The sequence below is a fragment of the Rhodnius prolixus genome, unplaced genomic scaffold, assembly GCF_049639745.1.
Source record: "Rhodnius prolixus isolate KJV_2025 unplaced genomic scaffold, Rpr scaffold_28, whole genome shotgun sequence".
Lineage (NCBI taxonomy): Eukaryota > Metazoa > Arthropoda > Insecta > Hemiptera > Reduviidae > Rhodnius > Rhodnius prolixus.
The window spans coordinates 540,756-555,789 of record NW_027411618.1 but is presented as its reverse complement, the minus strand read 5'-3'; the positions used below and the strand labels follow the sequence as shown (position 1 = coordinate 555,789).

The 15,034-nt window shown below is 34.3% G+C and overlaps 2 protein-coding genes across 2 annotated transcripts; one reads left to right on the top strand and one right to left on the bottom strand.

The window, feature by feature from the left end:
- Positions 1 to 69: 69 nt before the first annotated feature.
- On the bottom strand, positions 70 to 8,702 carry LOC141457579 (neuronal acetylcholine receptor subunit alpha-5-like). The gene is made up of 8 exons (XM_074134758.1): positions 8,586 to 8,702; positions 6,516 to 6,679; positions 4,735 to 4,779; positions 3,184 to 3,293; positions 1,699 to 1,906; positions 1,188 to 1,359; positions 906 to 1,058; positions 70 to 461 (listed from the first exon to the last, which is right to left on the bottom strand). The coding sequence occupies exons 1-8, from the start codon at positions 8,647 to 8,649 to the stop codon at positions 130 to 132; spliced, it is 1,248 nt and encodes a 415-aa protein (XP_073990859.1). The 5' UTR covers positions 8,650 to 8,702; the 3' UTR covers positions 70 to 129.
- Positions 8,703 to 10,148: 1,446 nt separating this feature from the next.
- Positions 10,149 to 11,230, top strand: LOC141457580 (sodium- and chloride-dependent creatine transporter 1-like). Its single transcript, XM_074134759.1, has 3 exons — positions 10,149 to 10,346; positions 10,428 to 10,598; positions 11,134 to 11,230. Exons 1-3 carry the CDS (start codon positions 10,191 to 10,193, stop codon positions 11,197 to 11,199), a joined length of 393 nt encoding a protein of 130 aa, XP_073990860.1. The 5' UTR covers positions 10,149 to 10,190; the 3' UTR covers positions 11,200 to 11,230.
- The last annotated feature ends 3,804 nt before the right edge of the window (positions 11,231 to 15,034 follow it).

The window sequence follows — 15,034 nt, the reverse complement described above, 5'->3', positions numbered from 1 at the left end:
GTTATGCACACTTCACAATAGAAGACAAGAGACAAAACTTTCAAAGAGGACAAAACTACAGGTTTTCAATAAAATTAAATTTATTAAACACTTGAGCAAACCTCTTTAGTTCAGTCAGATTTGAACTATTTAGTTGGACAAACATGAAGCAAACATAATTATATAGACTAACATTAGGATATAGAATATTAGACGATCTAAAATATTAGCAATGATTAGCCAATCTTGGCGATATTTGGGCGACGTATTGATAATAGCCTCTTCATCAGAGGCGCTGGCTTGGCCGACTGGCTGTTGCGGCGCCGTCAGAAAGAATAACCATGCAGCGTTGGAGTTGTTCACTTTCAGACGAAGATTGCTCAGCCATATTGGTAAGGGTTTGTCGACAAAGGAGTTCCTGTAGGCGACAGGCAGCATAAGGCTGAATGCGCAGATCAGCAGCGAGTATGCAACTAAGTCCACTGCAACACAAAATACTGCAATTACTTTTAGCGATTAGCAGAGTACATCAGTAAAACAAATTCTTGTGTGTACAATTTTTAAGGTTCTAAATGATACATTTTATACAGACTCCAATTTTTTGAACCCTATTTAATTCTTATGATATATAATTAAATAGCCTAAAATGAAACTGTGATTCTATATTTCATTCCGTCTGGCACGTCACTACGTTTTGAGTTTATATCATTTAAAATATCTTTAAAAAGTTTCTTATAAACTTTTTCCTCAATTTGGTAATGATATCAAAATACTTTTTTCTTACACACATAATGCATGTTAAAATTGTTATCAAAAGAGTGAAATCAAAATATGAGAGACTAATGAATACTTGAATTGAGAGACTAATGTTCTTGCATTCAGGGTTCTATAAATTGTTTTGTGAAAATTGTAAAATTGTTGCTTACATATAAGCACGGAAGTTTCACCGTTGACAGGAACTAGCCAAGATAGTTGCTCCACAATGAAGAAGTGTCCAATGAGTGACACAACTAGGGTGACAATGCGTGGCAATTCCAACGGATGTTGCCAAAAAGAGATTAAAGTAAGTACCACCGCACCTACAATATTCAATAGAAGAATTGCAAAATAAGAATTCAAACGTGCCTGCAACTGGCAATTCCTCCAAGAAAGGTTATCAGGCCATCAGCGCGTTTTACGTGAATGCTAGGCAAGACACAGTAACTTACCGATAAGTGGCAACACCGTCGTTGATATATGAGTTTTTGAATGTCGTTTCACTGTAAAATTGTAATCAAGTGTTACAAAAAAAGATGCGTTCAGTTCGGCAACTTTGCGGATAAGAGTCGCACTTTCTAATTTCCATTTTCTGGACCCTTTAAAAAAAATTAAACTCACCGACTGAAAAAAGAAGATAAATTACAAATTTTTGAAAGTGAAGTTTTAAAATTAATTGCAACTAAAACTAACATATAACCCATATAATTGAACTTAAGTTTTGAACTTGCTTCCAACTAAATTTTAGCTTGCTTGTAACTAAGTGTTTATTAAACTGAAATCTTAAACTTCCTTGCAATGAACTTCTAGTAATATAAAAGTCGAATTGAAGTCTTCAATTGGCTGGCAATTAATTTTTAGTAGATTAAAGCACAAAATGGTTTCGAGCTTTCTTGCAACTAACTTGTTGTTATATAAGACACATGCACAGTGTATTTAACTTGTCAAAATATAGCTTCTTACATTGCTATTTATTGTTAGATCAAGAGCTGGGCCAAGGTAGGTTTTAGATCCAATCATGCTACCGCAAGTGTGTCGATCGTTTGGCCAATATCGGACATCCATTTTGCAGTGGGCGGTAAACTGTGTCATGAAGGTTAGCGTCACTTTGCCCGTATTGAACACTATGGCTGTCTTCCTCTCCATGAGCAAATCATTCGAGTTCCCATGACTAGAAAAAAAATTAACGATTTCAGTAATAATGGGATTTTAGTCTATTAAGGATATTAAAGAAAACAATTTGACCATTTTAACTAGACCTCAAACTTGAGTTAATTGGTTTTTACAAATATGTAGAAAAAAAAAATCTTGTCACCACATTTTGCATAGTTTCAAAGGCCACGAGAGAGTAAAAGCTTCCCAAATGCGTGACTTGAGTGGAATACTGCGAAAGCTCGAGGATAAAGTGAAAAGAACCCAGTCTTGGTTTTAGGTTCTTCGGTTGATTGTCCTAAAATTTACTTTTAGATAACTGCACACAATTCTGATTCTTGAAGGCTTGTAAAGTTTCACATCCTTCATACAAGAGCTCTGTGGGTGTTTATGAAACATTCAATGCAAAGCAAGTACACTATAATAAAATACGACTCTTTTAATAGAGACACTTCTCATTCGGGTAAGATTTGGGTCGGAGATTCCTCGGAGCTGGTCCGGCAAAAGGTTTTTGCAACAGGTTAATATCTTACGGTTTTTGATGCATCTTAGTAAAACTCTAGTACCTCCGGTTGAAAAAATTTCAGTGTTACTTCTGAAAAATTGAAAACGTCGTTAAAAAATAAAAGTTTTGACTATTTTAACTTCACGTCAAACTTGAGTTAAACTTTTTTTTTTTTTACATTATAGACGCCAATCTGTTTGTCCCTTCGATATGCGAATTTGAAATATTTATTTGTCTTGAATAAATATTAATTAGAAAAAAAGTTCTTACGACCTAATGCCTTTGAAATTCGGCATTAATATTGTATCTTACTATTTTTTTTTTTTTTTCGGCGCATCGACATCTTGGTCATTAGCGCCCAGTGTATCTTACTATTATATTTATTATATTAATTAATTTTGTTTTCACTTGCTCTCATGCAATAAAAGAATTTTATCGTATTTTGTTACTGAGTATTTACTTTTTGTTACTGAGTGCTTATCTGTTAGTTCCTTCAAATCCCCTTTCCTTAAAATAAAATAAAAAATTTTGAAAACATAATTTATTTCGAAAAAATTTAATTTTACACCGTCTATTCCTAAAAATCAAAGGACCTCTACAAATTACTTGCAACCTAGTTCTGCTCTACGGATATCTTACTGAGAGTCCAAGTACTATGGATATGCAAACATATCTAAAGTACCGTGCACCAATTAGCAATCAAGACAAATTTTTCCAGCCTAAATAACCAGTTACCCAAGTTACCGAACCCGATGGACAGACATTCGGTGATTTTTGTGTTATAACTATACCTCTTAAAGTCAATCAAATTTGGCACCCAAATATCAGATCCTTCCATAACAATATACTTTTTACCGTCATAATCGTCCGGATTCCAGGTCAAAAATTCATCTTTCCAAACCTGTAAAATCAGAGAAAAAAAATTACAAACATATTAAAGTATCTGGAATCTATCCAATATTGATACAAAGTTCAGTTATGGCGTGCATAAGGAGATATAGTGCTCTTTGCCCGCTTGTAGTGAAGCTCTGAATGAGGCCCGTACAGCCCAGCAACAAAATCAAAGAAAAAATATTCTTTTTATTCTTTAAGAACCATCCAGTCATTAACATCCACCTCATACTCCAATCCTATCTCTCTAAACGTTACTTTCAAGTAATGTTTGAGTCTTCTCTTTGTCCTACCGAAGAGTCAAAGTTGGTTCATGAAGGAAGCGACCCAGTCCTAGACAAGGTGAACAGTGCACACATTCCGACCAAACCGAAAACCATTCTCGCTACCCATGTAGATGATAAAGCTGAATCTCCTCAAACCCCGAAGATAATTTTAAAAAACGAAGGGTTGAGTTAAACGAAAGAAATAGACAGGAGATACGATTACTCTTGGAAGAGTGACTTCCTCCTTCAAGATTTCAACAAAATTCCTCTTCCTGCTTCTGATATCGTCTACTACTTTCGGGAAGTACACTGACAAGAAACTTACTTTGAACCTTCTCACTCGACACTAAAGACAGGAAATGAAAATTCGCTACAGTCAACTTTTACGGGAAAATAGATAAATACTGTCATTAGAAAACAAACGTTTACTTCATGCATCACTTATCAAACCAATGTGTTCTTACGGCTGCGAGCTGTGGGGTACATCCAAACGTTCCAACCTCAACCACAACAAGCCCCTACAATCCAAAAGCCTTCGTACAATAATAAACGCCTCTCTATATGTATCCAATCAAACCACACAGAATATTTTCTTCCAACTGGAAGTGAAAAACTAAGAACACAGAGACTCCATAGTGCTCCATCCTCACATTCCAATCCACTAGACCGTCGTCTCTCATACTGATCTCCCTGTTAAAGTTTCTAGAGGTTAAAACGTCAGTGGCCTTGAGAGGTCCTGTCACTAGAGTGTCATTGTAAATTTCAAAAAATAATCAACATTTAAAGTATCACTTCCCAAACTTATTGGACCAAACAAAGATTTATATAAATGTGTAGCTTATAATCATCCATCCCGAAGTTTACCAGACGATTTTTAATAAATAATAGGGCTAATAAACATTGCAAGATTTAACAACTGTTGCGGCAAAGAATGGTTAGGATTAAATTATGGCTTAGTTTTGGCGATGAGTTTAGTTTGCTGCAATAAAATTTATAGTTGCAGATGCTGAGAATTAGATCTAATTCAGATCCTGTACATCATGTGAGGAGAATCCCGTCCTAATAAGATGGATGATTTGCCAGTCGAAATTTAAAAATGAATTGAATGAAGTTAGGAAATTTTAATTTGTTAAAATATTGACTTTCTACTAACATGCACATGAATCCCTTGAATAAAATATTTACCAATTGCAGCCATATATGAATCTCCAATTTGCTGAATAACTCGTCCTGCAAAAAAAAAAAAGAAAATATTCGAGTAAACCTTTGAAAAAGACACGTAATCATAATGTAAGTATGTAAAATTGTTGTTCATGGAATAGCCACTTTAATTTTGAATTCTTGTTCATGTGCTCTTTAAGCGGGATTAGAGTTTGAATCCCTTAAATTATATGAAAAATATAATTTTGTCACTAATTTGTGTAATGTAGAAAATTATATATCATTAATATAATATTTCAACATTTATGCATTCATTATTTAATAGCAAAAAAAAAAAAAAATTTTTTGCCAATTTCAGTTATAATTTATTGTCAAGTTTTCTACTTAGGGTGAGGGTCATCTTCACAGCTTATGCTTGTTATTAATTATAATAATTTTACTTTTTTAATATCGAAGGTTGGAGTGTCTTGTGCCCTGACAGTTTAGCTTTTAAATAGTCTTAGGACAGTCTACTGCAGTACTGCTTGGAATTTATACTAAAAAAATAGTTGATTTCAATAAAATTATACATTTTCACTTGATTCATGGTACTGTTGAAAAAAACAAGACGTCACAACAATTTTTAGCCTAAAAGCGGTAGTCCTCACCAAAACATGACACACTGTTAACTTACAAATACTTTCTATCAAGAAGAAACAAGTTACTTTTTTATTAGAAGTTTTTCAGAACGTACATGTCATACCCGTTGGTCTACTCAAAGAAGACACTTATTTTATTTAGATCTAAGTACCTTAATATTGACTTGAAAATATTTATATACCATTAATTGCGCCATTGATGGGATAAACGTTTGTTCACTTTAAAAGTATTGTAACCGTGCAATTATTTAAAATTTATATTAATACTTTAAATCCTAAATATCTTAATACGTTCATATCTTAAACAACTGGAACAGAAAATGTAGTAAAATAGGCATATGGATTGGACATCAGTTTCTTCACCATTTATTATCTGCCGAAGTCCAGGTGATAATTATTTAAGATCGTGATGATAAGGAATAGTCTAAATGATGGCCTGCAGGTCAATTTACAAGACCAAATATATGGCCTTGTGAAGTGTGTAAGTCGACAATCTGGTTGAAAAGAAGAATATAAAAACAATGGATAGTTTCCAAGTATGTGGGTTAACTTCGGGAAACAGCTAGCACTTCCGGCAGAGAATCTGACCCGGAATTGTTTGCAATGCTCTACTCGGATCTGTGGACTAGCTATTGAACAGCAACACGAAACATTTCGTTTACAAGTCTGTTTTCGATGTCACATAAGTAGCGGACACATGGACGTTAAGTGAAGATTTGAAGATAAAATTGCTATCCACAGAAATGGAGCATTGGAGGGGAGCAGCCAGAATGTTCCCAGAGTTGAAAGGCTAACCAGGTAGCCTTTCAACTAATACTAATAATGACTAATAATGCTTGGGAAGGGCAATCTTCAAAATATAGAAAAGAACAGACAGGAAGGGTGTGGCCTACTTAAACGGTTAAGTAGAGTAAGTGATAACAGAATTCTGCAGGCAGTTTTGAACTGGGATGCAATACTAGGATTTCCAGCAGTTCTGGAAATCAGGAGACAATGAGAGCCTGCGAGGAAATGAATTGTGGGCGGAAGGTAGTCTGAATATGCTACTAATCTTTAGGTTGATAAAACCTTCAATAGTGAGACTACTAGTATATAATTGTATATGTTATATGTATCGCACGAAACTCAAGTTTGTTATTAAAAAAAAACAACAATTCGCAAACCTACCAGATCAATAAGCACAGGGAACATATTCATCAAGACGGTAGTGCCATTGGTTGAGTTCTTGACAGGCCGAGCATCGCGATCGTAGTTGCAGAGTAGGTCCTCCTTGAGCCGCCTTCCAGTCGAAGGTGCAATCGAATTCTTGCACGGGCCGTCTCCTCCCCAGCCTGCAACACCACTCCTCCAAATCATTTTTACTTTCTCGACCTCCTAGTAAGACAGTGGTCATTTTGATCCAAGGATTGTAACAATATACTTTACAGGCTTTTTGCAAGCGAAGTTTTAGCTCTTCTTAAAATACACGAAACTATATTAACCATACTTTTTTCACAAACCTCAACAATTTTGAGAGTTTGTTCAAAACAGAAAGTAACGCCTCTAAATCTGTATGTCTATATTTAAAAAGGCAAAATTGCGGACTAATTACCAAAAAGCAACGATGTTTTAGTAACAATTTTTAGTTACTTAAAACTAGAATCACTCTCAGACAGCTCATCAAGAGTCAGGCACTTCTGAAACTCATTGCTCTTGTCTTTTGTATACATCTGTACACAAAACATTACTGGATTGAAATGAATGTACTCCAAGTTTTACTAAATATAAAATGCTGCGTGTCGCTTTGGAGTGTCGCGTTTTACTCAAATCCACAGCAGGCTGGAAGTACCTAAGATAAAAATACTTCAGACAAGACAACATACATATTTCTAGAGAACCAAAGTACTACAGAAACACGACAAGATCACGGACTCGGAGACCTCTAAAATCTAAACAACTGCCGGATATAAGAAATGATCAGGACGTACGTCCAATCTTAACAACAGTCAGCGATAATTTCAAATGTAAACTATGTGAATGCGTCTCTAGTGTAAAAAAAGTTTTGATGTTTTAATATTATTTAATAGTCTGATAAAGCCAGATTCCACCAAATAAGTTCTCAAAAAACTAATGTAGAAACAATATACCTACGATCTACAAAAACGATGAAAATTCTCTCTTTTATTTCGGTAAAATTCCAAACGCTTTACGGGTTTGTTTTACACTAAAATTGAACAAAGGAAATGACTTTGTAGATCTATCATATTCATAAAGTTCTATGATGATACTTTCAGTTCAATTTCTATGACCGCTCTTTTTTTTCTGTTATTTTTCTACGGCGCCATGATATTAATCTATAGTCTTTAGAATGGCCATATATTTCAAGTCAAAAACCTAGTTTATAAAGAATTCTAGCCAACTTCTCTCACAGAAGTCTCCTTAATCGAATTTTCATGAGAAGCGTTTTAATAGAAGTCGTAAACGAAAATGCAAAAAATGTTTAAAGAAAATTGTTTGAACATTATCAAGAAAATCCTGAAAGAAGTGAGAAATCTTATCATTAAAGTAGTATTTCCAGTTGAGGGGGTTTTGATCGGCAAGTTATGGTAATCAAATTTGCTGGAGAGGTCCCAGCTTCCTGCGATTAATCGTTATTGAGGAATTATGTTCACAAAGTACAGAGCATTTTCTAAATAATTCAAAGATTGATGTGACCGAAATACTTACCTTACTTAAGAGGATATTTTTTTAAAAACAGTATTTAAACATATTTTTTAAAAACATTATTTTTCCATTATTATTTAAATAACTTTCAAGCTAGATATTCATACTCTGTAGGTATTTTTACATAGAATAACTTTTCTACCAATGATGTTACGAGAAAAACCATTGTAATTAATGTTTCTATAATTTATGTATGTACTTTAACTTTCTCTTGTCCTAGTAAGTAAGAGAAGGTGTTGTAATTATGCAAATTTACAATTTAGAGTTTTCATTTTAAAAAAAAACAATCTTTTTTAAGGTCCCCTGAGAACAAAACAGTGGTTTTTACTATCGGTCAGTCAGGATATACTTATGTATCCACTGTAATTCAAATTCGAAAAATCGCAGAAAGTATAAATTTGATATTTCGGTTAGCTGCCAATAGAGGACTGGGTGAGTAATCTGGTTCACATTAGATTGTTTATATGTGATTTAATAAAAATTTAGATTATTACTGCATTAGTTAGAAGTAGATAACCTAGCGTGCAAACTTACTACAAGCAGCGACCACAAATAGTACCAGCAAAAGCAGGATCATCACTGGTGAAGTGTACAACATACTATGCCATTTACAGCACTGCAGGCGCCTCAGAAACCGATAAGAACGGCCTATCTCAGCTACACGCCCGCCCCTTGGGGACCGTACCTCTCTGATGAGCGTGGTTTTCTTTTCCTGTACTTCTCATTGTTTATTCAATATTCGAGGTAAAAAACTTGTACCAGTGTTGAAAATTAAGGTTTAGTTAGGGCTATCTCTTTATTTTAGTCATTTATTTATTTTCCACATAATTTATTTCTGAACGAAACTTTAGAAGTGAAAAACAAATTCTCGGTTCCAACTGACGAAACAACATTGAAAAATAACAGAATGTGGTCAAGGTTCTAGGCAAGGTACGCTGGGTAGGTGGCCCAAAGGCAGTCGAGGATTTGAATTAAATCTCTCAGCTGCATAATGACATTCTAGGCCTTCAGCTGCCACGTCTGAGTCCTATGATGAAAACCTCACCCCACTTTTTTCATATTGACCCATTCTCAATACTCCCTGCTCTCAAAACCCCACCAAGTTTCCACCTTGGAATACCACTTAAGTTGGATAATGCTTTGAGGCCTAAAAAATAATACGTAACATATGGATAATGAGCATAATTCGAATAAAAATAGCTCAAATTGTAGGTTTAAAATTTCCAACATGAGATTGATACTACGTTGTAAAAAAAGTCTGCGTTTTTCTCTGAATGCTGAAGCGTACTTTGCCCTGTTTACTTACCCCTTTTACTTTCAGCTTAAGATAAAACCTTCCCACCAACTTGTTACCATTCCTCCATAACTTGTTTCAGTTTTTTTTCATCCTAGATCATCCAACTTATAATTCGCGATACTCGTATTTTTTAAAAAAATCATTGGATGTATAAATATGTTCCAACCAAGGAACAAACAAAAATCTATCCAAAAGGTACAAAAACTTACAGTTTAAAAGGCAAAGTATAAGGGTTGATTAAACGCCAAAAGGTACACAAATCAGCAAGTACCCAACATTTCATTCTTACTTTTTTAGTAATTTTTTAGAATGTATTAGATGTATCAGACCCTTATGCTGGCCATATTCATGCATAAAATATTTATTCAGTAATGAGTAGCACCCATTTAATTTAGATTCTAATAGGAAGTAATAAACTAGATCTTCATTGCAGCAGAGGCTGGCGTGAGTTACCTCATCGGCTTGTTGATGGTCACCAACTTAAGTGCTTTTATGCTCCAAGTTCTTTGATAGAGCCTCAGTTATTCATTACGCCTGGAGACTCCTCATTTAATCAAGAAAACTATCTATGAAGAGTTAACCCCAGTGATTCCTGACAAGCTCGCCTGATCTATAGCACATATGGAGCCGAGTCTGCTTCATCATGGCATGAAAAGTTGTAATGTGATATCGAAGATCTAAAGTTCACCTTTAGGTTTTTTTATGCTCTTTTAGGGTTTTTCGAGGCTTGCCAGCTACGCTCAATCAATCCAATCTTACGCACCATTCTTAATTGTAACTCTTCTTTATTCCAGGGTGGAATATATATATTCCAAATTTTTGACTATTACGGCGCCAGTGGTATGGTACTGTTATGGTTTTGTTTCTTTGAATCAATCGTTGTAGCACATTTCTATGGCGTGGACTTATTTTGTCATAATATTAAGGAAATGGTTGGCTACATGATCCATGGATGGTTTCGTATTTGTTGGCTTTGGTTGACGCCAATCTGCACATTGGTGAGGCAAATAAATTTTATTTTGCAATTGGGGCTAATGCTATTTATGGTAAAAATTTTAAAGTTTGAAAATATTTTCTAGGGAATCCTTATATTTTCTACAATACAGGCGTTGCCACTCACTTACAACCGAACGTACTTCTACCCAAACTGGGCACTGAACACAGGTCGCACTCTGGCTTTAGTACCGATGGCAGTCATACCAGTCTACTTTGTGCTGTACCTCCTGACCAGGCAGGGCACCTTGAAGGATGTAAGTGAGAGATTTCTAATTGAGCTGGATAATCCAAATCCTAATACTACGTTCAAGAAAAGTATTTGCGTTTTTCTTTTACAATTAAAAATTGATTTGATTACTCACCTTGATATCGCAATCGAGTTTTCAGCCAAAATTTTAAGGGTTCAAAGAGGCTTCTGGAAATGGGCCTAATTATGCAAATTTTTTTTTGATTTCATATTTTTATGTATAAAAGTGCATTTGGTATAGCTATCGTTTGAAACCTAAGTACAAGGGATAAGAAGGATTTGAAGCGCATTGTTAGAAGAATAAAAGTATTCTTTAAAATCTTTTAAAGAAAAGATTAGACAGTTTAAAAAAAAAAATTAACAAAGTTCGTTGACAGTTGTTTTTTCAAATTTTAGAAGCTATTAAATTTATTTAATATTAAGCTCTAATGTGGTATGCTCTCATAATTCTCAGACAAAAACGACCAGACGTTTGTAACGCCCAAGGACAGGAGAAGCCACATCATATAATCAGTCCGAATTTTTTTCTTCTTCTTTTTCAGCGATGGAAAGAAGCGAAAAAGCCGATATTGCGGAGCAAGCCAGACAGCTCGTTGAACTCGCTTTAAATATTTATTTAAGTCTCAATATTTATTTTGTAGGAGTCTATGTTGAGCCTTTGTACGAGTAACTTCGTGTCTCTTAAGTTTATGAATTATACAGTTTATACCGTTCGGATTTGTACCAAATTTTGTCTGTACCGAGCTTAAAAGCCTTAGGTTATTGTGGCAATTTTTTGAAAAAAACTTTCGAGCCATTCTTAAGTTTTTCATGAAAGAGATTTTTATTTTTTGTCAAAATTAGTTGTTTTGTGCATGTATTAGTGAAAAGAGTGGGGATTTGTCTGTGCTATCTTTCAAGATATCTGCGTGCGCATGCTAATATTTATTAAAATTATAGTTTGAGGATAAAAGTAACATAAGTATTATAAATAAAAACGAACTGTGGTTTATTTGAAATAAGCAGTGGGGATACCTTGTATTTTGTTCCAGCGTTGGATAGGAGTGGAAGTGATTACAGTGGCACAGTAACTTCCACTGGAATACCTCACGTAAATAATAAACATAAATATAATTTATTTATACTTTGTTAAACAATGGATCAGAGCGTTAAAGATTTTTTAATAAAAATGAAAACTGAATTAAATGAAAATATGATAAAACAGAGTGATTTAATTATCTCAGACATTAAAAATTGCTTAAATGATTTTAACGTAAAGTAAGAAAATTTGAACACGAAGGTTGAACGTTTAGAAAGAGATTCTCGAAAACGCAATTTGATTTTATTTGGGATATCCGAAGAATTCAATAATTACTGGGACCTAGAAAAATTTGTATATTCCCTGTTAAATGAAAAATTGGATTTAAATTTAAACGAGTCCCATTTAGATTTTGTGAGAAGATTAGGAAGACGAAGAGGCAATAATCCACGTCCTATATTAGTAGGTTTTACTCAACTCCGTACAAAATTGATAATTCTCAAAAACACTTCTAAACTAAAAGGTGCTTCGATTCGAATTACAGAAGATTTTTCAAAAGAGGTTATACAGACTCGAAAGTTGCTTCTGCCAAAACTTTTCGAAGCTCGAAAAAATGGTAAATTCGCCATACTGCGGCATGATAAACTGATTGTGCAGGACATAAATTTGTCAAGTGATAAACAAATTGCTGCTTCAGTCAAAAAACGTGCGTTGTCGGATTCCCCTTTAGCGGAAAAAATATCAACTCCAAAAAATTCAAACTTGAAGAAAACAAAAAGGAAACATCTGAGTCAGCAAGAAGGAAGCTTCAGCAGTTTAGTTTTTCGTCCAAGGTACCAAGATCTGGAAGTGAGGGGAACATAAGTAATTGTTCAGAAAGTGGTAGATCTACAACAGATGAAATGCCGTAGCTGGTTGGTGAGGTACTACAGACTTTAGATATTTTGGCATACAACATTAGAGGATTGCGTAACAAGAAAAGTAATACTGATTTTATTTCATATGTTAAAAAATTTGATGTGTTTCTACTTTTTGAGACTTTTGTGGAAAGAGAAGATATTAAACATTTTGATAACTTGTTTGAAGATCATCAGAAATTGTGGATTCCTGCAATTAGAGAAGCGAGGGTTGGAAGGGCATCAGGTGGGTGTCTTTTTGGCATCAGTTTAGAAGATCAAGTATATGTTATGCTGCTCAGGTTTGGGGGTGGAAGAGATTCGAGGAAGTGGAAAAGCTCCTGTATTTCTTTATTAAAAAGCTATTTAGAGTCCCCACGTATACATCCTCGGCATTTATTCACTTTGAGACCAAGTTGCCACCGATCTTTTTGTTTACTTTCAAATTGCACCTTGATTTCATATTGAAAACACTACAATTACCAGACAATAGGTATCCAAAAATTCTGACCCTTCAGGTAATAACTAAACATATGTATTGGTTTAAAGAAATTAGAAACTGTCTCCAGAATTATAATATAAATGTAACTTTAAATATAAAAAATTGTAATAATAGTGAGTTATGGAGAAGTAGTTTTGTTATTCTTAAAGAAACGTTAAAAAAAGAATTCTACAATGGGGTTCGGATGAAAATAAGAAATTCTAGTGTATCTCCCTGGCATCGAATGCTTCAGTATGATCTAAATGATAAGTTTTATATAAATAATGAACAGTCACTTTTTAATATTAGGTGGATCTTCAAAATTAGAGGTGACCTACTTGGCCTCAACTATAAAGGCTTTAAAAGTTCAGATACTCTGTGCACGGTGTGTGACCGGGAGGAGGGGGAGGATCTGTTCCATTTTCTGGCGATTTGTCCTGTGTATGATGAAATTCGCCGGAGGTGGTTTGGGTCACCTGTTCTTTCCGGAAGCGATGTTGCGGGCTATCTGAACGGTGGAAGTTGGGATGCCCTAATAAATTTTTGTAGGATGGCATTTATTCGTAGAGTAAATATATTGTATTAAATTTTCTTTATATAGGCGCTTTTATTTGATTTTTGTTTAATTGATTTGTGAATATTGCTTTTTAAATGTTTAGTTAAGAAAAAGGTTCATTATTTTTATTTTATATTGTTTTTTTTTCATATTTTTATTCATCAAATTAGAGTAAAATTGTTTTGTTAATGTATATAATATAGTTCATTATATAGACTCCACTGACGGCCGTAAGGCCAAGTTGCTGTCTTTTAACAGATACTCAGTAAAGTTTGTATATTTTTAATTTTTTTTTTTTTTCTGTATACAGGGTGTCCCAAGCTATATGGATAACAGACTTTTTCTCGGAAACTAAGATAGCTAGAAAAAAACTAAAAAATACGTGTTCCCTTAGTTTTTTGTTAGAAATCCAAATTTAATTTGTAAATTTTTTTCGATGCTTCCAGAAGCGAGATACGGGCACCAACTTCATTTTTTCAAATGGGGAGGTGGGGTTTTTATTTCAGAAATGGATTCCGCTATTTTTTCAAAGAAAAATTTACTTGAACGGTTTTTTCTGTGAGCGATATTTTAGAAGTTATGAATGAAAACATGATTCTTATAAGAAATGTCAAAATGATAATATTATAACGGTTTTTTGATTGAATAAGAAGAAAAGTACTATTTTATTATAAATTTTACTCCTCATTAATATTACAGATCATGCTCGAACTGGCCTCCACCATTAGAGGAGACATGCTGTTTCTTGCTAATTGTCCCTTGCTGCCAAAGAAATAGATTCAGCTTTAACCGAGTTACAGGTATCTATTATTCTCTGCTTTAGTTCATCTACAGATGCAATCCCGGCTTGATTCTGATGCACCTAGATTTAGAAATGCTTTTAGATAAGCAGAAATAAGGAAAGAAAGAAAAAAGTTATGAATAATCACCTTGTTTTTCAGGTATCCCCAAAGGAAATAGTCCATAGGTGTCAAATCCGGTGAACGAGGTGGTCACTGAATTCCCCCCGTGTCGATATAACATGCCCATCAAATAGCCTATCGAGATATCTCTTTACATGCCTGAAGGTGTTATATCGACTCGGGGGACGATTCAGTGGCCACCTCGTTCACCGGATTTGACACCTATGGACTATTTCCTTTGGGGATACCTGAAAAACAAGGTGATTATTCATAACTTTTTTCTTTCTTTCCTTATTTCTGCTTATCTAAAAGCATTTCTAAATCTAGGTGCATCAGAATCAAGCCGGGATTGCATCTGTAGATGAACTAAAGCAGAGAATAATAGATACGTGTAAGTCGGTTAAAGCCGAATCTATTTCTTTGGCAGAAAGGGGTAATTGGCAGGAAAGTGCATGTCTATGCATCTCTAATGGTGGAGGCCATTTCGAGCATGATCTGTAATATTAATGAGGAGTAAAATTTATAATAAAATAGTACTTTTCATCTTATTCAATCAAAAAACCGTTATAATATTATCATTTTGTCATTTC